Genomic DNA, 26,514 nt, shown 5'->3' on the forward strand with positions numbered 1-26,514 from the left:
TGTAACCATGTATCCTGTCATAACTCTGTACCCAGGACACACGTTGAGAGTGAACTCTCGTTTTCACGTATTACTTCCTGATAAAAAACATTTAGAAATAAAATAACGGTGGGAGGTTTTTGTCATTTCTTTCCCATCAAATCTGACTCCGTTTGGCAAAAAAAAAAACCCGCTCTACACAGCAAGGATCCAAGTAAGACAGGGGGCAAGGACATGGGAGCAGCACGCAGGACCACAGCTAGACACAGAGGTAGTTTGCAGCTGCAAGAGCAGAGACGCGCAGATAAACCCCACCATTATCTGCCAGCAAACCACAGAGCCGCACACAACTAGAACATACGCGCACGTGAGAAACAGGAAGCTGCTTGCAACAAATTAGAAATTGGGATCGTATCAAGAGATCTGTACACCACAATGTGACTCGCTTTTGTTACCAGGTCTTCGGTAAGCACACGAGTTCCTGTAAAAGTACATGCTTTATAACCAGCACTCACGATGCAGCCAATGCAGGGGAGGCCAACTCCAGCCCTCAAGGGCCAACAACAGGTCACGTTCAGGAACTCCGCTTCAGCACGGGTGGAGACTGAGCCTCTGGTTGAGCCCCCTGTGCTGAAGCAGGGACATCCTGAAAACCTGACCTGTTGGTGGCACTCGAGGACTGGAGTTGGCCACCCTTGCTCTGTAGCATATTTGTTCGTACTGATTATGGTCTTCATTTGTTAGGCAACAGTGAACGTATCTCTGGGTGGCAGGAGAGAAAACGCGTCACCTTTCTCATACACTGACACCACCATTATGCGATGCTCACGCATTCCCACACAGCTTATACACCAGGGCACACAGATCTATCCCAAGGCCTGACATTTATCCAGCCAATACCTTACTGTAGCCCTTTCGTAAAGACTTTTGTCGGAACATTTTTTTTTGTTTGCACCAGCGGCACCAAAAAAGCCCGATTGTTCAGTTCTCTTGTGAATGTCTGTACTGGGCATTATTGGGCTGCAGTACCAGTGCCCCTCTGCTGTCTTGCGGGGAGGATACTTGTATGGAGTATAAAGAGTGCTAACCAACAAGCAGACACCAGGTGCCATATTGGGTGTAGCATTGTTACACACATGAGGTCACAATCCCAGTAGCATTCCTTTCGACACACACACGGTGTGGTGGATTTGGAGTGTGCAGGGGTTGTGTGCGCGTGCAGATTTCAATTGGCAAACAATTGTTTGAAGGTCTGTGACCCCTCGCCCTGGTTTTAAGCTCGCCCCGCCACCTTTAAATAGCAGCTCCTGAGATGCAGCTGTGAATGACAGTTCCATACAAATCTGCTATTTCATGCAAGTCCTCAACATCTCAGATTAAATGCGACCGAAACTGATAAATCTTGTTTTGTTTTTTTATAAGCAGATCTATGTTAGTGCGATGACATCACACATGCTCCCTACGCCCTCGCGCTCCAGCAGCAGCTCACAGTACGAGTCACTGCTCATCCCATTTAATAGACATGTAGAACAGTCGGGATGTAATTAACACGGGTGACCAAGAGGAAGCTTAATCTGTTTCACAGCGAAGGAAGAGAAGCAATCACCCAGAGTTGCCATGAGAAGCGTGACCGGGTTTCTTAAATATGCTTTTCTCTCCTGCTGTGGTAAAAAAAAAAAAAAACCACACCCCCCCCCCACACACACACACCCCCCCCACACACACACACCCCCCCACACACACACACACCCCCCCCCACACACACACACCCCCCCCCACACACACACACCCCCCCCCACACACACACACACCCCCCCCCACACACACACACACCCCCCCCCACACACACACCCCCCCCCACACACACACCACACCCCCCACACACACACCCCCCACACACACACCCCCCACACACACACCCCCCACACACACACCCCCCACACACACACCCCCCACACACACACCCCCCACACACACACCCCCCACACACACACACACACACACACACCTTTAAATACATATATAGCCTCAATGCTGCGAGGAGAGACATCTGTTCATTACCCAACACGCGCCTTCTCTTTCCTTCACATACTGCAGGCGCATTTTAATGTCACTGGGTGCAGGATTGGGTATACAGGCACTTCATTTAACATCGGAAGACTCATTGTAAGAAACCCATGCAAATGCCGGCATAATACGTGAAATATTTTAGATCATAATTACTACAAGGCGAGGGGACAGAAACACGTGATTTTCAGCAATGGCAGAGCATCCCGCGATATACTTATACGTAGGTGTAGCACATGCGTGGAAACGAACATTGTACATGGTTATGTCCAAAGCAAGGCCAGAATAATCTCATGTGGCAGACACATTTACAGCAGCCATATGGGTTTCACATGTTATTACAGGATTGAAGCAGGGGATCTTTGGAGCTGAACTGTGTTATTTCGGTACCGGGGACCCCGGTTTAAGAGATACTTACCTCCGTAGGGGTGCCGGTATCTTTGCAGGCAGAGAAACTGTGTGCCTAACATAATGACGGCGTTTAAAGGTCCCTTGTCACGCAGAAACTGTCGCGTCATTCCGGTGCAGCTTCCTATTGGCCCACGTGACCAGGACATTTAAACGGTAGAGAGTTATTGGCTCCCCTACGGAGGAATCTCTGGAAGCAGGGGGTCCCGGAGACGTAATGAACGGTGTTCAGCTCAGGAGACCTCCTGCTTCAATTCTGTAATACAATTAGTTTTTTTTTTTTTTAATTAAACCCCCATATTGCTGCTTTAAAGGGTTAAATCTGGGCGACTGATGCGTATCAGTATTTTCATTTTATTAATGCACTTTTGCCTCCCCGGTATACTGAAGCCTGGGAAGAGGTTGATATCAAGCGACGACCTTCCCAGCGGTGCCAGAGGTCAATATGATCTGCTAACACCTTTCTCATTACTGATCCTCTGACCAGCAGGGCAATGGCCAGAGGAAACATGTGAATGGCAAGCTCCCTCCATTCAAAGTCCGTGCTGAAAAGAAAAAGTAACCAAAAAAAACAACCAAATCTTTGCTTTCTGCTTGGTTACATTTGTTTAAGGAAGCACATTCCCTGTTAGGCTATTTTACTATTTTTTTTCTTTCTCTGAGTGAAAAGGGTGTGCACCCTGACCTGAAAACACCACAATTTAACACATACATACGTGCGTGTGTGTGTTGTGTGTGTTTGTGTAGTGGGGTACCCCTGGCTACTAATTTCTCCGGCCCCTCCAGCAGCGTAAGTCCCAGTAAAGTGAGGGCAGTGTTGGGAGTAAATCCTTCAGGGCCTGGTTATGTTATAGGATGTTCCTTAATACACGTCAGGATTACCCTGGTACTACAAGGGCCTATGCTTGGTAGGAAGCCGGCTGACACGCCACCCCCCTGGGAAGGAGGGGGTTCCTCTAAGGTTAGAGTGGAGCATGTTGTTCTGTGCTGACCCCTCTGCATGGAGGGAGCACAAGAAAAGCATCCCTTGGATAGGAGGGGGTGAGGTAGCAGAGAGGGGGTGCTTAGGGCCTCAAGTACCTGGGTAATGTCTTCAGGGGAATGGAGACTGCCATGCCGGTGCTGCACTTAAATAAAGATCCGGTTATTTAATCATTGGTGTGGTCTTTGAAAAGGAGTTGCCTGTGAGGACCATCCTGGCTATCCCAGGATCCTCATGGGATGCCGGCGCTGCATGAAGAACAGCCAGCTGAAAACCGGACTCTCCCCATAACATGGCGGAGCCATCAGGCCGCCTGTCACACCAACAGGTATGCACCTGCACCAGAATACACGAGGTAGCTACATGATCTCCCATAAGGGAGGGGGGGGAAGGTGATAGATAGATATAGATAACTATATATTAGTTCTGTATTGGAGCAGGAGGCCTACAGAGCTGAGCTGTGCTAATTTCGGCTGCAGGGCCCCCTGCTTCCAGAGATACTTCCCTCCTTAGCGTTGCCGGTATCTCTGCAGCATGGGAACTGTGCGCCCAACGAAAAGGGGGCGTGTAAATGTCAAGTGTCACGCCAGCCAATAGGAGGCCGTGACATCATCCCCATGCAACTTCCTATTGGACCAGGACATTTAAGCTCCAGAGATACTAGAGCCCCCTACGGTAAGTGTCTCGGAAAGCATGGGGTCCCCGGAGCAAAAAGGAACACAGTTCAGCTCCGAAGACCCCCTGCTTCAATCCCAGAAAAAAACCACAACAACGTGTACTGCAAGGGGGGTTGGCCGCTTTAACCAACACATTTGCAGAATAAACCAAATCCTGTGCGAATATCTATTGGAAATGCAGCACAGAAAGCCAGGCATACTAAAACCTTTGGGAAACAGGAGGAATGCGTTGCTGCCCTTTCTGACACTTCAGGGGTTACACGCATGACATATCCAACCATTCGCTCCTCTTCTAGACAACTCTGCCGCTCTTTCATTGTCAGCGAACACAAGATATTGTCAATCTAGTTTCTAAAGGCAGCACTGTGTGCCAGTATAGAGATTACATGCACGTGTTACACACACTGCAAGCGTAGCATTCCCACCTGTCAATCCTATAACCCAGAGGGAGTCAACGCCAGCCCTGGCGGGCCACCAACAGGTCAGGTTTTAAGGATAGCCCTGCTTCAGCACAGGTGGCTCAATTAGTCCCTGTTTCAGCACATGTGGCTCAGTCTTTGACTAAGCCACCTTTGCTGAAGCAGGGATGTCCTGAAAAATTGACCTGCTGGTGGCCCTTCAGGACTGGAGTTGGCGACCCCCTGAAATGGCATTATTTTGCAGCATTTGTTCCCCCTGCCATGGTGGGAAACCCATCGCGCACCCACAGTTACCAAAGACACACCTGCCATACGTAGGCTGTATGATCACTGGAGCCACTGAGCAAGAACTGGCCGCCGGGGCTGACGCTCGACTTGATGTAGAAGGTGGAGTTCTGGTGTCCACTGAAGACGGACACTAGCAAGAGAGAAGAAACACCGGGTCACCAGGCGGACAAAAAAAATTCAAAGGATTTATTTTTCATTTGCTGCAAAGTTAAAGCGCCAAAGCTGTACTGCAAACTACGAAGAGAGATCGCTAATCCAGGGGAGCCCAACTTTAGTCCTCAAGACCCCCCAACAAGTCAGGTTTTCGGGATATCCCAGCTTCAGCATACGTGGCTCAGAGGCTCAGTCGAAGCAGGGACTGATTGAGCTACCTGTGCTGAAGTAGGGATATCCTTAAAACCTGACCTGCTGGGGGGGGGGGGACTTGAGGACTGGAGCACCGCTATGCTAATCTACACGGCAGGAGATTAAAGCGCAGTGAGAAAGGTCCTGCCCTTAGAATTTCACACACGCAGGAAGTGGTGAAGAAAAGGAAGCCTCCCCTGAGAGTGGCCACATTTCACTTGCTCGCCCCTCCCTTCCCCCAGTGAAAGAATTTCTGTATAGCGTAGTAAATTCTCAGCTTGCCTCAAGGCAAGATCAGCCCACAAAAGGCCCCAGCACAAAGTCATGCGCAAAACTAAACGGAGGCAGGAACCGTCTTGCAGCTAATAAACTGCAATGAATGAGTAGGTTTAACACGGGGTTGGGTGCCCTCTGCTGTCGCATCCTGTGCAAGCACAAATATGGGATTCACTTCATTTTCACTACAGTGATTCTCAAACTGCGGCCCCCAAAATCACCTTAGATTTACGGTCTTCTGCAGTTCATGGCTTTCAAATTGCATCAGTACCCAAAGCTGCTTTTAAATGCATATCTACGATAGTATGTGTATATGAGAGTGTGTGTGTATATAGATTGATCGCTCTAGTAAAAAGTAATTGGGTGTGTGGTGTGTGGTGTGTGTGAGTGTGTGGTGTGTGTGAGTGTGTGGTGTGTGTGAGTGTGTGGTGTGTGTGAGTGTGTGGTGTGTGTGAGTGTGTGGTGTGTGTGAGTGTGTGGTGTGTGTGAGTGTGTGGTGTGTGTGAGTGTGTGGTGTGTGTGAGTGTGTGGTGTGTGAGTGTGTGTGAGTGTGTGCGGGGGTGTGCGGGGGTGGGTGAGTGTGTGGGGTGGGTGAGTGTGTGGGGTGGGTGAGTGTGTGGGGTGGGTGAGTGTGTGGGGTGGGTGAGTGTGTGGGGTGGGTGTGTATGCGCGGTGTGTGTACAAATACACCTAAAAAGTACCATTAACTAAAAAAAATTTCAAAAGAGACCGGGAATGATTGCAGAGTTAAGGTAGTTCTCTCACCTGGATCGGCCCTTAGTCCAGTTACATTGAACATGTAGATATTATCATCAGTACAACTGGCAAACAGGTTGGTGCCAGTGGGGTCTAAAACAAGGCTTGAATAACCTGGCAAATGAAACAAAAATCCCCATGTTTATATTCTTCACACGACAACAACTCAGGAAATATATATATTTACAGAAAGCTGCTCCCATGCCAGGTCAGGGTGACGTCTCAAGCTTTGCTCAGGACAATGGTGCAGGTTGTGACACTTGGATTCTGGGACAGTATAAACGTGCTCTGTGTCCTGTGCGTGCTGCGTGGGCAGGACAGGGATCTGGGGATTGGTTATAGCAGCGGTGCGCAAACGGGGGGGCGCGAGACCGCGGGGTTTAAAGAGGCCCCGTGCGCTTCCCGAAGGCACCTGCAAACAGCACTTACCTTGAGTCAGCCGGCATCTGGAGAAGCGTCGCCATGGCAACACGGGGCCATGTGACGTCACATTGCTATGGCAACGCGACGTCATGACGCCTGCAATCAAGGTAAGGAAGAGGAGGGCGCGCGGCGAGGACGACATCCGGCAGGGGGGGGCGCAGGGGAAAAAGTATGCGCCCCCCTGGGTTATAGCAGTGGTGCGCAAATCCAGTCCTCAGGCAGCTCCAACAGGTCAGGTTTTCAGGATATCCCAACATCAGCACAGGTGACTCAAAGGCTCAGCTGATTGAGCTGCCTGTGTTGAAGCAGGGATATCCTGAAAACCTGACCTGTTGGAGGGGCTTGAGGACTGGAGTTGCCCGGCCCTGGGGATATAGTCAGTGTAACATAGGAGGTATACACACTTGCATGTGTAACAGATGCAGCTTCCCCAGGCTGTAGTGCAGTTAACCAGAGATCTGCGTTGAATGTAAGAGCGACAGGTTCTGTGCATGTCCTGCCGGTGCAAACTGCTGTATCTTTGATACATATTAGAAGAAACAAACACAAAAACAATATACTTACCGAGTTTCCGTGTGCTGTTTCCCGGATAGGGGAAGGTTTTAGCCGGCGACGGATCCTGCCGGTACGCCGTGTAATTTTTCCGCAAGTCCCACATTTTGACAATGCTAACAAAGAGAGACAGAAAAATAAGATTATGTGGACGTTGTTTGTTTAAACGTCACTATCATTTCGTAGTGAAGAAATAAACGGAAATAATTCCATTGGTGTAAAAGTCACGTCAGATCAGCCTAAAGCACCAAAACGTTCTCTCCACAGCACACCCCCCTCCTGTAAAGGGCGCGCATTTTGTAAACCGGCTCTGTACCTATGTTGTGGAGCAGCGCTGCTCAACGCCAGACCTCAAGACCCCCAACAGGTTAGGATATCCATGCTTCAGAACAGGTGACACAATACAGTGGCTTAGTCGAAGACTGCATCACCTGTGCTGAAGCAGGGATAGCCTGAAAACCTGACATTTTTGGGGGGTGTTGAGGACTGGAGTTGAGCACCACTGTTGTGAAGGGAACACTTTTGTATAGGAAAACAAAGTCTGCTTAAACCCATTGCAGGCAGCAGGGCACGCCACACTTTGGCGGCAAAGCGGTTAAAAAATATTTCATATATATTCTGTCATTATGTAACAAAAACAATTGTAGAGTTAAAGAGTCATTTTCACATCCCCAAGTCCTGAGACACAATGGGAATAAAAATAATGCGCATTGCAACTCTGGTGCCAACCACTCAATCAGCTACAATCACTTAGATTGTAAGCTCTGTGGATCGGAGATTCCCTTTCCTATTGTCTGACTGTTGTGATTATTGTATTATAATTCCCTGTACTGTATTGTCCTTGTAAAGCGCCGAGCACACTGTGGGCTCTACATAAAGATATAGCTACATATCCCGGTCTGCACATTCCATGTAGATGGAGTTACCAACATACCTATCTTCCGGAGCTCAGACTCACTACAGGTCTCCCTTTCCCCCAACCCAACCAGCCGTGACAAGCCCATGTGTCCGTCAGATTCTGCTTACCCATCAACAGCTCCGGCTGAGATCAGCGTGTGTTCATCTTGAAAGATCACCACCGTCACACTCTGCTGGGAATCCTACAAGAGAGAGTCAGGGAACGTTAGGGAGCTCAACGCAGGTCGCACAAAAGCAGCGGAATGAAAAAGAAATCCAGCTACATTTTTCTCCAGCTGCAAAAATAAGGATTAAAGAAAAAACTTCTGCTAACAGGCTCTGCAATGATTCGGCTCCTACAGTTGTTGGGCTCTGTGCCCGAGATGAAGCCCTGTGCAGCCCACAGTACATTGCAGGGCAGGTTGCACATCTGTGATAGACAAGCTAAGGTGCTTAGACTCCCACTAATGTCAAACCTCAGGGCATACAGTAGAGCAGGGACGGCCAACTCCAGTCCTCAAGGGCCACCGACAGGCCAGGTCTTAAACATATCCCTCAGCCGAAGACTAACGATTGAGCCACCTGTGCTGAAGCAGGGATATCTTTCAAACCTGGCCTGTTGGTGGCCACTCCTGTAATAGGGCCCCCTATCCGTGTAACAAGCCATACGGACGATGCACAAAGGAAATGAAATAAACATTCCAGCACCAATGTAACTGGATAACCCTTTTATGTGTCTCTTACTGTCGCCGTATTGTATTCCTGGGAACAAGGGTGTTCGCGATGAGGCCAGAACAAAAAACACACACAAGTGTGGGCACTGGTTGAAGAACACCCGGTGTATTTGCCTTAACCCCGAAAGTTAAACTGGAGGGCCTCTTCTACAGGAGTCATTTTGCAGGGGGTGTTGTGTTGGCACGAAGAGACAGTGGGGGTTTAATTAGCCAAATATACGACTATCAACCTGGCCACTTGTTACAAAGAGGCCAAGTAGCTGGCCCAGAAGCATCAAGTCGTAACCCATACGAATGTGCAGCGCAGAATGTCGGCTGGGTGGAAATGACGAGACCGTTCGGGTTCCTTACCACGGAAGGAGCGAGCCCTCGGACCGCCGGCTTCTTCTTCTTCACTTTGGAAGGCGTTTGCTTGTCGAGCGCATTGTGAGCCCCGGTGATCTGATTCACTTGCCTATAAAAGCCATCTACGAACGAGAAGCATGGAAGGAATGTAAAGCCCGTCGCCTTTCCAAGCAGCAAGAAAAACACATTACAGGCAGAATTGGGCTCCAAATAAACAGCATACAGCAGATCTCACGATCAAACAGCAAGAGGCCCGTCTAATGGTCATCATCCCGACAAGACGACTATGGGTTGCTCCAGTAGCACTTTGTCACCAAAGTAACACTTTAGGACTTAAGCCAACCCTGAGAAACAATGTATAATCAAGTCAATATCGCTCCAGAATCTCTTCTGCACATTAATCGTGCTCCACAACATACTCGACTAATGGCAGAAGACGGGTTAATTGGTTCTCCAAAGCGTAGGAGAGTTTTAAAAATAAAGAGGACTGAGCTCAGACGTGTAACTTTGAGGATTGTGATATTTAGTTGCAACGGGCGACAATTTGTTATGTCTTCCCACGACAAACCTACACACAACAAAACAAGAGGAGCTGCCATTACCTTTCTTATTGCATCTCGTATCCCAGAGCATGATGTTTCCATCTCTCCCTCCAGTGCTGAACACAGCTGCGAAACAGAAACAGAGCTCTTAATGACGCAGGTTAAAACCCAACTGCTTTCTTCAACCCGACCGATTACAAGCCCCTGTATTGTGCATGAATAGAATCCTTTGGTGACTACAGACTCAACACTGCGGCAGAAACGTGAGTAGTGATGAGCGGTGAGAAGCTACAGAGTTCTAACGATGGAGAGAAATGCTCGGAGGTAATTATACAGGCGGGTAAGCTCATTCTGTATGAAAGGATACGGCTTATTTGTAATTGTATGTAAAGGCAACAGTCTACTCCAAAAATAAAATCTAGACTTCATAGCGGGGGGCAGCGCGCAGAGCAGGGGGGACGACAGCGCGCAGAGCGGGGGGCAGCGTGCAGAGCGGGGGGGTTCAGCGCGCAGAGCGGGGGGCAGCGCGCAAAACGACGAGAACGATCAGATGAAGGCGAAATACCCTTTTCAAATTTGGAGAACGTGACGGACTTGACGCTGCACTGATGCCCTTTGCAGACGCCAATGAGTTCTCCAGCTTTCACATCCCACAGCTTGGCCGTCTGGTCCCCCGAAGCAGTGACCTGCAAAAGGACAAACATCACATCTATGCAGGAGGAGCAGCGGTTTCATTTCCTCTATGTATTAATAGTTTCAAGTAGGCGACATGGACACGTATACAAATAGGTTTGGTGGGACGGGAGACATGCTATTTATTAAGCACACGTAAAAACGCGTGGGACATCCAGATCTGCGTAAAAGAAGCGATCCAACCTTGGAACTAGAGAAGGTCCTCCCAGAGCTCAACCCGTTTCCAGCTCCGGTGACCTCCGGTTGCGGAGATACTTACGGGTGACGTCACCAGTATGACATACTGATTTTTAAAAGGGGATTTAAATGGCTATCCAATAGGAAGACACAACTGGTGATGTTGCAGCTTCCTATTGGCCCGAGATTGGATGGGAATGCCTGGAGCTGAAAACAGTTCTGTTTGGCTCAGGCGGGACCCGGGGGAGGGGAGGTGAGGGGGGGAGGTGCGGGGGGGAGGTGAGGGGGATGGGGAGGAAAGAAAGGAGGGCTACAAAAAGATATTTTTGATTGTGAGCTGGTTCATTATACAACCGCCCTTTCCACAGCTACAACACAACACTACTCAATAAAAGCATGGAGATTTGACTAAGCAAATTAACAATAAAGTCCCATCATGCACGAGACTGACTAGAGAAATATGCATTAGGTTTTAGTCAAATCTTTTTACATAGTTTTCAAAGTAAATCTGATTTATATGTATATGAGTCAAATTAAACATGAAGAACGTCAACGTCGGGGGGTTAAAAATCTGTGCCCTTATGAAAAAGAACATTTAATAGACTTAGATTGTAAGCTCTGCGGGGCAGGGATTTCTCCTTTCCTATTGTTTGATCTAGTTTTTTGCACTTATTGCAGGGTAATTCCTTGTATTGTCGTTTGTCAGCGCTATGTACATAAAACCATTAACGTACATTCTAGCAATATAAAACACGTATAGAATGTATTCATTGAAAATACTCCATGCTAAAATAAGGCCGTTTTTAGTTCAGATAAACAAAGCGCTTATCTTTCAACACACAACGGCCGCCGGTCCCCGATGGACAGGATTTTATTTCCATTCATTCGAATGCAGCCAAGCTCCTTTCCAGCACATTGCAGAGTTATTCACCGCGTATTAAATACAAGCGCAGGTGCTTAAGCAAAGAAAACGCGCAAAATGCTTTCAAGTGCAAACAATACAGATAAACGCCTGCGTCAGCCAAAGATCAGTGATCACGTAGAGAAACAACCCAGAAGCTTATACAGCTGCGTTTGGAAGCACTCCCTCTGTATTACAAGATCATATTCTGACGGGATTAACAGCAATTTGTTCCCACGGCTAAAACACACAAGGCGCACATTATTGTGACGTGCACAGGCAATCTCCTCTGCTCGGGCTTTGCTCTGTGGACCTCGGTGTACTCCGCTTGAGCAAAGCATGCCAATGGAGGAAGAATTACATGGAAATAAAATGCAGCGATTCGTAACCCGTAAGGAAATAGTCGTGCGGTGCTGGGAGTGCGGCCAGGAAAGGGTCCGGGATGGTTCTTGGCTGCGAGCAAAGCAAAGGCTTCTAAAATACTTTCAGGTTCCCGGACGAGAGACTTACTATTTTGTGTTCCCCCGGCACCCAGGCGATGTCAAAGACCGCGTTAGAGTGGGCCATCCAGTCTAAGAATACAAGGACAGAACGCATGTTACGTGAGCACAGCTCCCTGGGAAACACATACTGTGAAAGGAACAGCTCAGAGTCAAGGATAGGGGGCCCCAGCAAAGTAAAGGCGGGGGGGGGGGGGGCAGCAAGTAAAGGAGGGGGGGCCCAGCAAGTAAAGGAGGGGGGGGCAGCAAAGTAAAGGAGGGGGGGGGGCAGCAAGTAAAGGAGGGGGGGGCAGCAAGTAAAGGATAGGGGGGCCCCAGCAAGTAAAGGAGGGGGGGGGGCCAGCAAGTAAAGGAGGGGCGGGGGCCCAGCAAGTAAAGGAGGGGGGGGGCCAGCAAGTAAAGGAGGGGGGGGGCCAGCAAGTAAAGGAGGGGAGGGGCCCAGCAAGTAAAGGAGGGGCAGGGGCCCAGCAAGTAAAGGAGGGGCAGGGGCCCAGCAAGTAAAGGAGGGGCAGGGGCCCAGCAAGTAAAGGAGGGGGGGCGGGGGCCCAGCTAGTAAAGGAGGGGCAGGGGCCCAGCAAGTAAAGGAGGGGCGGGGGCCCAGCTAGTAAAAGGAGGGGGGGCGGGGGCCCAGCAAGTAAAGGAGGGGCAGGGGCCCAGCAAGTATAGGAGGGGCGGGGGCCCAGCAAGTAAAGGAGGGGCGGGGGCCCAGCAAGTAAAGGAGGGGCAGGGGCCCAGCAAGTAAAGGAGGGGCGGGGGCCCAGCAAGTAAAGGAGGGGCGGGGGCCCAGCTAGTAAAGGAGGGGCAGGGGCCCAGCAAGTAAAGGAGGGGCGGGGGCCCAGCAAGTAAAGGAGGGGCAGGGGCCCAGCAAGTAAAGGAGGGGCAGGGGCCCAGCAAGTAAAGGAGGGGCGGGGGCCCAGCAAGTAAAGGAGGGGCGGGGGCCCAGCTAGTAAAGGAGGGGCGGGGGCCCAGCAAGTAAAGGAGGGGCAGGGGCCCAGCAAGTAAAGGAGGGGCAGGGGCCCAGCAAGTAAAGGAGGGGCGGGGGCCCAGCTAGTAAAGGAGGGGCGGGGGCCCAGCAAGTAAAGGAGGGGCAGGGGCCCAGCAAGTAAAGGAGGGGCGGGGGCCCAGCTAGTAAAAGGAGGGGCAGGGGGCCCAGCTAGTAAAGGAGGGGGGGGGCCCAGCTACTAAAGGAGGGGGGGCGGGGGCCCAGCTAGTATAGGAGGGGCGGGGGCCCAGCTAGTAAAGGAGGGGCGGGGGCCCAGCTAGTATAGGAGGGGCGGGGGCCCAGCTAGTATAGGAGGGGCGGGGGCCCAGCTAGTATAGGAGGGGCGGGGGCCCAGCTAGTAAAGGAGGGGCGGGGGCCCAGCTAGTAAAGGAGGGGTGGGGGCCCAGCTAGTAAAGGAGGGGCGGGGGCCCAGCTAGTATAGGAGGGGCGGGGGCCCAGCTAGTAAAGGAGGGGAGGGGGCCCAGCTAGTAAAGGAGGGGAGGGGGCCCAGCTAGTAAAGGAGGGGCGGGGGCCCAGCTCAAATCCCGGTGGCAGCTCCATGTGACCTTGGGCTTGTCACTAGGTCCCTGTGCCTCAGGCACCAACAACAGATTGTAAGCCCTTAGGGGCAGGAACCCATGCCTGCAAAAAAACTATGTACAGCACTGCGTACACTGTTCGCACTATACAAGAGAAAATATTAATCATTATCTTAGTGGTGTTAGGTTTTATACAACCCCCGGAATGTCACACTGCAAATGACGCCGTTGAAATGACGACGATTCAGTGACGCTGCTGCTTTAAAGCACAGCAGAGAAATACTGTACATCTTCTAGAAGACGCGACCCTTACCTCTGATAACCTGGCTTTCCCCTCCCCGGCATTCAGTATCGTACAACCGGACCAGGCCCTCCTCATTGGCCACTGCTAGGACTGGATGCACATCTGCCGGTGAAAGAAACGCCAATGGGCTTTTTACCAACAAAACCGTAAGAATGCAGCATGTGGTATTTGCAGTGTCCCCTGAAATGAACGTGCTGCAGCACAAACCCCTGCTGAGTAAAGACTGCACTTATAGTGCCGGCGACAGCGACGCTGTCACGCTGAGGTCGCTGGAAAAATCAATTGACTTGCAGCGATCGCGACCAAGCCGTTGCGCCGCGCCAACAAGCGCACGCGACGGCGTCAATACATTTATTTTGACGAGACGTCGCACCACTAGAAGCGCGGCCTAATACTGCTAGGCTTTGCTATACACCAGGGCTTGTTTTGTGGAGATCGAATTTCATATGGGGGGGAAATTCCATATCGCGATTATGACGTTAGGAATAGGACTTTTTTCCCCCCTACAAAAAGACACTTGGGGCAGGACGAAAGTGGCATATTTAATCAGTTAAATGGAACCAATTGGCACCTTCCAAATAAAAACAGACAAATATACAGTAAGCATTTGAATTTTTTTTCCTTTATATAATGGTGATAACTTTGTTAAGTCTCAAAGCCCCAGTTAAATTGTTCTTTGTAAAGTAATTGCACAAGCATTAGTCAAACATCTGCGTTGCCCCAAAGGCGGACAGCCTGATGGGGCTCCCCAAGAGCTGCTCCCCTCTGCACAGGACCAGCGCGCTAAGGGTTAACATTTGCTTGTACTTTGTGGAACGTCAACCCCACCCACTGGAATGTTAATGAGCCAAGAGGACACAGCACAACCACCCCAACGTACATCTGCATTGCCCCAAAGACGGACAGCCTTTGGCGCAGCCAAAGGGTGTGAGCCGTTTGCTGCTGTTTGGTGATGTTAAAGCTGCTCTACTTCAATCTGAAACTCACAAGCCCTTTATCCCCTGCACCCAATTTTCCAACTATCTGTCCATGAAATGTCTGAATTGACTGTTTAACCTCTGTTCTTTTAATGTAACCATGTATTTTTACATTTTTACACTGTGTCCAGGACATACTTGAAAACGAGAGGTAACTACCAATGTATTACATCCTGGTAAAACATTTTTATAAATAAAAGTCATGGCGTCGCCACGTGATGGCGCAGTGTCTTGGCAGCGCATCGCCATGATGTGGATAGAGAAGGGCCGGTCACTTACAGAGGCCCAGCTCTCTCCCACTGCAATCAGTTTTATTGCTGTCGGAAAGACTGCTGGGTCTGTGTACGGGCGATAGCAATACTTGGGAGATGCAAACACACCCTATAACCCCCCCCACCCGTCCCCCCCGGTTACGTTACTGCTAGCTTTGCAATGTGTACAGAATACAAAGTGAAAGGGTTACTTGAAAGGTGATTAAAGCTGGCTTAGGAAGCCAATTACACTGACAAGCGGTTTTCATACTTAACCTGCTTAGGGGATATTTCTATATACAGTGATGTGACGATTCAAGCTGTTTTCGGCCAAAAAGCCCTATGGACTTCGGGCTTTGATTGGCCAAAGCTGAAGTCTGAGAAACTCCTTTAATGGTTGTTGCACTGGTCTGCTGAGCGAGATCTATTTCTCATTCCTTAATCCCAGTAAGCCAGAGAAACATTGCTGTGTCATACTTCCCTTCTGGAAAGCCATTTAAGACACAGGAGTCTCTAGATCAAGGCAGTTCTGGGTACAAAAAAATTAATTGAAAGTTCATTGAGAAAAGATTTTTTACTTCATCTAAAGTAATTTATTTTCCCTGTTGCCTTGATACATAAACCGCAGTCATGTTATACAAGAACTGGGTACTATTCAACCTAAGAACTATTTTTTTTTTCATTATTATTATTATTGAGAAAATTAGAAATATACTCACCGATATTTCCATTTCTTCAAATCTTCCATGGCAGCCATAACTAATGGGATATAGCGCCTCCTTAGCTAGGGAAGGACAATAAAGTTCTGACAGGTATAAAAGGGGGTGTGTCCTCGTCACTGGCCAGTTATCGTTTAGCCAAGATCCTAAAATCTAACAAAATAAGCATAGACAGGAAATAACTTTCCAAAATAGTCATGATAATACTCCATCATAAGGGAGGGAAGGGGGCTGCTATGGAGGATTTGAAGAAATGGAAATATCGGCAAGTATATTTCTTGTTTTCTTCTACATCCTCCGTGGCAGTCATAACTAATGGGATGTACCAAAGCAATTCGTTCGCCAGGGTGGCTCCATCTATGGTAGTTGAAGGAATTGCAGCTTGTAAAACCTTCCTCCCAAATATCGCATGGGCCGAGGCCTGGAGATGTAATCTGTCATGTTTCGAGAAGGAATGCCACTATGACCATGTTGCTGCCTTACAAATGTCTTGAGCGGAGGCCTAAGCCTTTTCTGCCCATGAAGTTACCATAGCTCTAGTTGAGTGAGCTTTAATGGTTTGAAGTGCAACTTCGTCCACAGAATGGTAAACGTCACTGATGGCGGTTGTGATCCACCTTGGGATGGTTGAGGGAGAGGCCATTTTTCTAGGACCCTGGAAAAGTACAGTCTTGGAGTTTTTCTGAACTCTGCTGTCTTTTACACAAATAATATCAAAGCTCTAACCACATCTAAGTCATGCAAATGTTTCTCCTTTTCGTTCCAAGGGAGGGCAGAAGGAAGGAGGCACAATATCCCGATTCATCGTGAATTCGGATACTACTTTAACACGGAAGCGAGAAACCGTCCCCATCACAATTTTGTCTTTATTAATTGTGAAATATGTTTTTTTGTATGATGAGGCTTGCACTCCAACTCTGTGTGCTGCAGTGGTTGCGGTCAATAACACTGCTTTGAGTGTTTTAATCGATAGGCCATTCAAAAGCTGTAGATGTGAATGCCTCTAAAACAAGATGGAGATCCCATGTGGGAATGGGGGGGGGAGGGGTTTAAAACGTGGTTTGATTCTGATGGCTACGTTGATGAACCTGGCGGCCATCGGATTAAAAGCAATTTGCTTATTGAGAAAGGCGCTATAGTCGAAACTGCCGAAGCACGATAGGCGAAACTAGTAGGGTTGTATACAGGATATACTTGGAGTATAGGTGAAGCTGTGGAGGACGTCTAGCAGTGACTGGGGTTTCCCTGAGACTTTTCCCCCCGAGATCTCGCGAGAACGAGAGCAAACAGGATTCAACGTGATACAGAAGAGTTGGGTGCGCACTGAGGTACCGGCGGGCGGTGAGACGCGGGTCGTTTGTCTCCAAACAGCCGGGAGCTTCGCAGCAAACCAAGTACAGTTTGGGACTGTGAGAGATTGTGTTTGAAGACGCGGGACGTCTTTCTCCCTTTCGAAGTGGCAATAGATCTCTGTGGGACACAGTTGGCGTGTGGAGTTCTTCCTGCAGGCATATCCATGTTTTAATTAATAAAATCTGTTTTTGTACAGTAGTACGGTAGTACCTCCCCCCCTTTTTTCCTTATCGTTATTCCTATCTGGAGTCCAGCTGAGTCTGCAAGCTCAGAGGGAGTGTTTAAAGGTGAAGAGTTTTTCATTCCTGATCGTGCCAAATACGGACATCTGCACAGAGGAGCCCAGTGAAGTCTCTGGTGACGTTGGATTCTTCTACTGCCCAATCAGCTAAGATTAACTGCTTGATTTGATTTAGTATCTTGCAAGTATCTATTTACAGCAGGGATACGTTATTATTTACAGATTACAGTTTTGTTTCTGTTTTTTTCTCTCCTGTGCGCTGTAGGTCCTTTTTTCCATTGATACTCAAAACTTGTACCTTCAATGAGGCAGGTTTGAGCCCTTTTTTGAACTCCAGTTGCAGAAACTGAAGGATCGGAGGAATTGTTACTCTTAGTGGAGTAATATCCTCGTGATGACACCAGTTAAAGAATACCTTCCATATTCTGTAGTATATAGCGGAGGTGACAGCTTTTCTGGAATGAAGTAAAATATCAATTACTTGTTCTGAGTAGGCAATGCTCTCAGATGTCTCCTCAACCTCCATGCCGTCAACTGAAGGAAACCAGAATTGGGATGGAGTATCGGCCCATGCGCCAGCAAGGTCGGAAGTAGATGGAGCCTCCATGGGAAGGTTCACTAGGTCTGCAAACAATGCCTGTCTGGGCCAGTGAAGCGCTAGAAGTATAGCCTCTGCCTTGTCTCTCCGGATTTTGTCCACCACCATCAGGTGTAATGGAGTGGGAGGGAATATGTAGAGGGGGAATGTCCATATAATTGACATGGCGTCGCAAACAGTGGCTTTGGGATTCTGCCAACTGGAGCTGAAGTGAGCCATTTTTTATTTGCTCTGGAAGCCTTCAAATCTGTTGACAGGTGGCCCAATCGCTGTACTATGTCCACGAATATTTGTGGACAACTCACATTCTCCTGTTAGGACAGTTTGTTTGCTTCAAGAAATCTGCCTTTATATTTTGATCTCCTGAAAGTTGCAGAAAGATAGGGGAACTGCTTGTTCTGCCCATCTCAGGATCTTTGATACCTCTGAGGACTTATACACTTTGTGCACCCCCTTATCAGTTGATATAAGCTATTGCTGTGACACTCTGACAAAAATGAGTGGAAGGTCCCTTATAGGACTGAACTCATATGAATTGCGCAGGATACTACCTGTATTTCCAGGATGTTGATGGATAAATTGGTCGCCCTTGGGTCAATCTGTTTCCACAGAAGGCCCCACCCCCCATCCTGTAAGACTGGCTTCAGTGGTGAATATAGTCCAGGTAACTGAAATCATAGCCCTTCCTTCGTAAAGTTTTTTTCGTTTGAGCCACCAATGAAGACTGTCTTGTAGATGCCAACAGTTGAATTCTGTCTCGCGGTGTTGTTCCTGCTGCATTGAAAAAGTTGGCATGTAGCCCTCTGAGATGGAATCTGGCCTATGGAACAATATCTATGACAATGTTCATAAGGCCCACCTGTAGCCGAGATGGATGTTTTATCTATAGGAAAGAAGACCCCTTTACGATAATGTTGACCAGTTTTACTGGGGGTTAGGAAAATATTCCCTGTAGAGTATCGAACAGGACTCCAAGAAACTGAATCTGAGCAGAAATCTTGCTCTTTTCCATATTTATGATCTATCCGCGATCTTCTAGTTATCTGCCGACACTGGACATGTAATTGTGCCAGGCATTCCGAACAAGCTTTGAATAGCCAATCATCCAGACATGGCATGACTAGTATTCAGTTTTGGCGAAGCTTTGCTGCGATTACCGTCATTACCATGGTAAATGTTCGAGGTGCTGCCGCAAACTCGAATGGCAAGGCTTTTAACTGGAAGTGCTCGTCTCTTACGCAAAAGCGGATACATTTTCGAAGTGTGGCAAATTGGTAAATGTAAATATGCATATCTTGGGTCGATTGATACCAAGTAATCGCCTTGCTGCACTGCAGAGATCCTGGATAGCCTGATTCAGTTCGACAGCTCTTAAGCTTTTGGTAGGCGGGATTTCGGAAAGAAGTTGCCTGGGTTTCAGAAAAGTTATAAGGTATAACCGTCTCTTATAATTTGGAGAACCCATGAGCCCTCAATCGTCTGGACACCATTCAAGAAACTCAGCCAGTCTGCCCCCAACTGGAATAAAGTTTCCCACTGGGATCCTTAAAACTTCAGGTGTTCGGCTTCATTGGTCTCAAGCTGGTTGAAGTTGGCTTTGGACCTTCCCACATGAGGATTCCGAGAATGTTGAGGTCGTCCATTCCGTTTGTATTGACAGGCCTGTTTGGACTGTAGACTCTGGCCTCCTGATAAATGCGTCTTGGGTTTTACGAACATGAGGATTGAAATTCTCTGCTGTGGCAGGAACTGTCCCCTTGAGTCAGAAATCCTGGTCAGGATGTCATTCAAAGCTTCTCCAAAAACATAGGAACCAGTCAGTATAAGGCAGAGATACTAATCTTGACTTGGAAAAAGTATCTGCCGCCCATGGTTTTAACCTTAGTGCCCTTCTGGCGACTATAAAAAGCACAGAGGACCTTGCTGTAAGTCACATGACATCCATGTTGGAGTCACACAGGAAATCCATGACGTGTATAAATAAATATTATTTATTGCACAAACAGCTCACAAAAGCAGCGTAGAAACGCACCTACGCGTTTCGTTCACAGGGACTTTATCAAGGTGTGAATACACAGTACTGTACAAAATGCAGGTATTTAAAGATAAATTTGCGCCACTCGCCAATACGGATGACTTCATCAGCATGCGTCCCGAAAACGGGTCGTGCCGACGTCGCGTACCTCCGATTGGTCAGTGGTGTCAGCAGACAGTTGAGAACAATTGAAACTTTAATCAGTCCGTAATTGGACAACGAACAAAACCAAAATAAACTGGCTTAAAATAGGTTAAAATTAGTAAAACAGGTTCAAATAAAAAAAGAAACGAACGCATAACACAGATCGAGTCAATTGCTTTCTACTACATCCTTTACTGTTACACATGAGGACTGCACACCCTGGAGTGACTGGCTTGTCCTGGATCATCACTGGCAGGTAATGGGCAATATAGCCCTATAATACTTATCCTCAACCAGTGTTTTCATGCATTCATTCATCATAAGGGAAGTTTAACACCGACCAATTGATGTGGTTGTCAGGAGGACTCCACAAGGTCTTTATTTCCCTTGAATTGTTTATATATGGATCCAGTTTCTATGGACTTTTCAGTATAAAACAATCTGGGCATGTATTGAAGATTATTTCTAAAGAATACAGAGCATACGTGTGTTTGCGAGCACCATTACCCAACCATCACCGGTGCCCAGAGGAGTCTACTGCTTCTGTAGAGTACGGTCAAGTTTTTCCATTGGATCTTTAAAAGATGATCCATCTTCTAAGGGAATGGATGTGTGCTTCGCTATTCGAGCAATTGCTGCATCAACTTTAGTTGGGAGACTCCATGGCCGGCAGTCCTCTTGGAATGGATACGTTCTCTGAAAACACCTGGTTGTTACGCTACGTTTTCCCGTTATCTTTCATTCGGATTAAATATCTTGAATCATTCCGTGGACCGGAAAATATCTAGATACCTTCCTAATTGTTCCTTGACAATATTTACCATGATCCGCATGCTTTTGATTAGCTTCTCCATTGTTTCTATTCCGGATGATTTTTCATCATCCTGGAATTTCACTTCGTCAGCAGAGGACCAATCGTCCGCATCAGAACGGGCTGGAAGATCGTGGAAGTCCAACATACTTTTTTTGTTTTGTTTTGTAGCCCGGGTGGTGAAAAAGTGATTCCACCTCAAAAACCGTGCTCGTGGTCAAGTGAGACCAGGTGCGCTCCACATGTGACAGTCTTCTCCGGAGAGTAGGCTAGTCCGGTTCCATGACGTCTTCCTCCGAAGAGTCCGACGTCCTTCTCGTTCCCTCCTAGTGCAGCAAGTGCAGCAGGCGCCGCAGGAGTGTCCAAGTCTTTAGGGTTTTCAGCTTACGCCTACTAACCCACCGTACTCTTTTCCCGAAGGAGGGGTGACCACCAACCAGCACTTAGTCTTCTTGCTCTCCGAAGAAAGAAGGGCGACTATAACCCAACAAACGAAACATCAAAAATCCATAGTGCAAGTGCTCCATCTTCACCATTCACTGAAACTGAAGACCTGGTACGCTTACGTTTAGGCTGGGATCCGATTTATTCAAAGGATTGCACGAGTGAGGATATCATCCAGCCCACACATTCATTTAAAGGGGAAGGAGTATCTTCCTCAAACTTTATTACTACAAGCTGCACACAGTCTTTTGGTGCGAAATGCTGATATCTTAACTTCACAGATAGCACAATATCTTTTGCAATTGTGTTCTTAGGCTTAACAGTCAGGGAATGCCACTGTGATTGCTTTGATTTGTGCTCTGCTGTTTGTGTCATACAAACAGACATGATTAATGAGCAGCTGTCTGGTTCCTGCTTGGAGGCAATTATACCAGGTAAAGTCCAGATTTAGTAACACCAGCAAACCACTTGTGTGGTAGGCAGGTTGCAATCTTCAAAGTTGAAATATATAAGTACCACTTCGCTGCTTAAGAGCAGAATTACAAGGTCACTATATAGTATAAGCAGATCCAGTCAATCACATTGTGAGGCGTGTCGGCTGCTGATTGCATGCAATTGTGCTCATGTTCTTACAAGAGCAGAAGCCTTCAACTGTTTGAGAGCAGGATTATCAAGCACACTATAGTATCACAGGACAAGCAAACCACATTCAGGGGTAGATAGGCTGTGTTGCAAGGAGTAAATGCATGGTAAGTCAAACTCAGAGGCAGTTACTCCTTGCAACACAGCCTATCTACCCCTCGATGTGCTAGATAAGAGTCTTGTGCAAAGAGTCTTGCTGCAACCTAATGCAATTGGAAAAAGGCTACCTTTTGCATGCCTGGCTGAACCTGCGCTTTTCCGACATCCCACGAGACAGAAAGTGACATAATCCGCGTCGGAAGTGGTCATCGGCACGCTGTGCACGACCGGAAGCCACACATTCGGTCCTCCAGGGCGTGAGAACAGAGTCTGTGGTCCTCCCAGACTTTATGGTACAAACCGGAAGTACCATGTGTTAGCCTCCCTTGTCCCCACGGACGTTGTCACCTACAATGTGGGAGCTGCTGGAGGGGGAATTCTGCGTCCCCCCGCACCCTTTGTGACGTAGCCTTGTACCTGACTCCAATCTGTGAACACACACCCGAGAGTCAGAAACCCCGGTAGAGAGAGGGTCCTTCCCTCATGGATCCGCTTAAGAGTAGCCAACATCAGGAGAAAAAGAGGCAACCCGCCATAATGCCATAAGGTAATCAGTCTTCTTAAATGTAAAGAAAATTAAGATGCCAAATATTGTGAAAAAGTGGCGGGAAGGATGAACACATCCTACCCCCAGGTAGGACAAAAATAACCGACCAAGGATGAGGACACCTCCTTTATACTCGTGTCAGAACGTTATTATTTTCCCCAGCTAAGAGGCGGAACTATATCCCTTAGTTATGACTGCCATGGAGGATGAAGAAATATACGCTAAATAAATTGCACATTGAGTTTTATTTTTTTATAAAATGTTTAACCAGGAAGTAATACATTGAGTTACCGCTCGTTTTCAAGTAGCTTATGTCCTGGACATTGAGTTATGATGACAAATAATACATGGTTACAAATACATAGTTACATAAATGAACAGGGTATACATTATATACAAGACTTTGCATGCACAGTTGGAGATAATATATATTATAGGCGTATGCAACAGTTACAGACCAGATTAAAATGTGAGACTGCTTTAGTTTTGAAAGAACTTAGACTGGTGGTGGCTGTGAGTCTCCGGCTGAGAGGCTCCGGTAGGTTGTTCCAGTTTTGGGGGTGCATGGTAAGAGGAGGAGGAGCGGACGGATACTTTGCTGAACCATGGGACAATGAACAGTCTTTTGGAGTCAGATCTTAGATAAGTGCTGCATGTGGTAGGAGTGAGGAGCTTGTTCAGATAGACGGGTAGCTTGCCCAGAAAGTATTTGAAGGCAAGAAAGGAAAGATTAAGTTTGCGTCTAGAGTCAAGTGATGATCAATCTAGTTCTTTGAGCATTTCGCAGTGATGTGTGTTGTAGTTGCATTGGAGAACAAAAACAGCATATTGAATTGTAGAGGGTATCAAGTTTGTAAGGTGTGTTTGGGGTGCCGAACCGTAAATACATGCCACCATGGTCGATAATTGGCATTATTACCTGCTGTGCGATACGCTTTCTGACCAGCAGAGTTAGGGAGGATTTGATCCTATAAAGTACACCTAGTTTGGCACAGGTTCTGGATGGCAGGGTATCAATGTGCATCCCGAATGTTAAATGGGAGTCAGACCATATGCCCAAGTATTTAAAACTAGTAACAGGAGTTAGGGTGGTGTTAGCATTGGTTCTGATCTGAAGCAGTCATTGGTAGCTTTAAAAATGTTGCCTTGGTCCCAAATACCATTGTTACAGTCTTGTCAGTGTTTAAAAACAGTTTATTTTGGGAAATCCAATTTCAAGTGTCAAAATGTCAGATTGAAGTATGTGTTCATGGTTGGAGAGGCTAGGGCTGTGTGCATATAAGATTGTGTCATCTGCATAATGTGTATTGAAGCTCCCTTACAAGCTGTAGGAATTGACCACAGAAGAGAAGGGGCCCCAGAACAGAGCCTTGCGGGACACCGCAGGTGATATCCAAGGAGTTAGAGCCTGAGATAGACACATGTTGGAATCTACCCGATAGGTACTGTAGGAATTAAACCAGTTTAAAGCATGCTTCCCTATTCCAGAGCACTGGAGTTTTTTTTAACAAGATAACACGATCAACAGTATAAAAAACCTTTGCAAAATCTAGGAATATTAAACCAGTGAGTTGGATACTTTTCCCCCCCTTAATATATAGATCATGTACAAAATGTATTAAACTTGATTATTAACCGTATCAATGCAGTGCAAAGGAACAAAACTTCGATGAGCAAATGGTTGTGTAAAGAGCAAGTCACAGTCACAAGTCACTGTGCCGAGTACGAGCTATCGCACGTCAAAGACCAGTGACAAAATGATCATGAAGAAATAATCTTACCTGTGCTAAATGTGCACCCGAAAGGTGGCACTGGTATCCCAACCTCTCCATAAGAAATATGCTCATCCTGCCTGAGACACTGATATCGCTGCAGGAGAGACTGGAGGGAGCCTTCAGAGGGACGCCCTGTGAAGAGATAGTATTGGAGACATTGTGCTAAAGCAAAGGCGGCAATCCTGAACAACAGTATTTTAAATATGATAACTTTATAGGAGCCTGGTCAATGAGAAAACACATGGGGGTACAACTGTATGGCATCTTATAGTGCGACAGCACTACTGCCAGGCTCTACTGGAGGGGACGGCTACACCTCAGCATTATAACTGGGGTAGGATCAGGTGTACGGATAGGTTCAGCACTGATGGAACTGGAGCGTATGGGGGTACCTCTACTTTATAATTTACATACTCAGTCATAGAGAAGGGAGAAGACAACTCAACTTCACAACGGGTTGATCCTGCAAGATTTTGCTAGATTTATGGTGCCATCTACAGTCTTGTTACATATACAACGCTACAGAGGCATATCACCTTCAGATATGTCCACCCACAAATGGAGATATATGAAGACAGGGCTATGCATCTTAAACGTTATATTTACGTCACTAAATAGAGCAAGGTGTAGCAGAAAAATTCCTGAGTGCGCTCGTTACTTCTCTTTACTACACAGCATAACTTTTGAATCCAGCATTAAAACTTCTGGAGATTGAGGATAGAGCACAGATGAGGAACTCCTACACCGAGTAGTGACGCTGACGTGCCCCTAACACAAACAGAACTTTCAACCCCAGAGCAACTACAACTACCTTTTTATTTACCAATGGTTCCGTTTACCAATCCTCTCTCCCTTGATTACCAAGCATAATTATGTAAATCTTTTGAAAAGAGTTGTAAAAAATTGTTTCCCAATGTTAAATAACTGTATAATTCTTCAAAGTGAGGCAGCACCACTTTACAAACCACTGAACGTGGTGAACGCACAAAAAGATACAGAATACCTTTTAAATGTACAAATTAAAACATGCACTTTTCAAATTACAATTACTTTTCCCCCTCCTTTCCTCTTCCAACAGCATAAATACCACACATGGATGTGTCCCTTTGTTAAGACGGTAATCTGCCACATGAGCCTTAAATATATTGTATTGCTTTTGCAGGGCATTGGGTCTTCGTTCGTGCTGGTTAACAAATAGTTCCACTGTAACTATCAATAGCAAATTTTGTATTACTTTGTTACTGATGGGAGGGTGATAAGTGAAAAATCATTTTAAACAAAATGAATTGCTGAAGTAAAAATGTAGCCCCATCCAAAAGCTAACTGATTAAAGGCGCAGTTCTCCCAAAACCACTACTTTTGTAGCAATCTTTTAACCTCAGTGAAAATGTCCCGGGCCAAACTCTATAGGCCCTGCACAAGTAATGTTTAATGAGAAGTGTCCAGCGGCAGCCAGATCGTGGACTCGTGGAGACCAGTGATCACTAGACAGGGTCCCAAACCTAAGGCCACATCCGGTTAAAACAATAAGGCTGCAGCGTTACAGGCGGGGAAATGGAGTCTGGAGACCATGATGCGGCTCCTAATAGTAATCAAGTATAACCAACAGAATTGCTATCAGGGAGAGAGGGAGAGAGGGGTGAAGTTGCAGTTTCTATGGCTTCCCGCTTTTTAGGCTCCTTGCGGCCGTAATAAAGGTCAGTAACTCACCCCCGCTCTTCCAGCCCAGCCACGGCCTGCTCACGATGGACTGGAACAACATGGCAGAGTGAGATCGGCAGGCTGCAGATCCCGAGTTTAGGAGCCACAATAGTTTTGCTGCAAAGGTTTCCCACCCACCCAAGTCTTTCCAAGCGCTGCCCACCCGGCAAACCTCCCTACCCCTCTGCAATAACACAAACCTCCCTACCCCTCTGCAATAACACAAACCTCCCTACCCCTCTGCAATAACACAAACCTCCCTACCCCTCTGCAATAACACAAACCTCCCTACCCCTCTGCAATAACACAAACCTCCCTACCCCTCTGCAATAACACAAACCTCCCTACCCCTCTGCAATAACACAAACCTCCCTACCCCTCTGCACTGAAA

General features: G+C 47.4%; 1 protein-coding gene across 1 annotated transcript in view; it reads right to left on the bottom strand.

Moving 5' to 3' along the window:
• Nucleotides 1-26,503, bottom strand: part of DTL (denticleless E3 ubiquitin protein ligase adapter) — a 46,664-nt gene extending 20,161 nt beyond the window's left edge. Inside the window, exons 1-11 of the mRNA XM_075595683.1 lie at nt 26,133-26,503; nt 24,429-24,554; nt 13,796-13,888; nt 11,972-12,033; nt 10,256-10,376; nt 9,751-9,816; nt 9,155-9,270; nt 8,199-8,272; nt 7,185-7,288; nt 6,207-6,311; nt 4,838-4,950 (exon numbers count right to left, since the gene is read on the bottom strand). Coding sequence (XP_075451798.1) covers nt 4,838-4,950; nt 6,207-6,311; nt 7,185-7,288; nt 8,199-8,272; nt 9,155-9,270; nt 9,751-9,816; nt 10,256-10,376; nt 11,972-12,033; nt 13,796-13,888; nt 24,429-24,554; nt 26,133-26,184 — 1,032 coding nt within the window. The 5' untranslated portion in view covers nt 26,185-26,503. The remainder of the gene's footprint in view (nt 1-4,837; nt 4,951-6,206; nt 6,312-7,184; nt 7,289-8,198; nt 8,273-9,154; nt 9,271-9,750; nt 9,817-10,255; nt 10,377-11,971; nt 12,034-13,795; nt 13,889-24,428; nt 24,555-26,132) is intronic.
• Nucleotides 26,504-26,514: the final 11 nt, after the last annotated feature.

The sequence above is a fragment of the Ascaphus truei genome, chromosome 4 (assembly GCF_040206685.1).
Source record: "Ascaphus truei isolate aAscTru1 chromosome 4, aAscTru1.hap1, whole genome shotgun sequence".
Taxonomy (NCBI): Eukaryota; Metazoa; Chordata; class Amphibia; order Anura; family Ascaphidae; genus Ascaphus; species Ascaphus truei.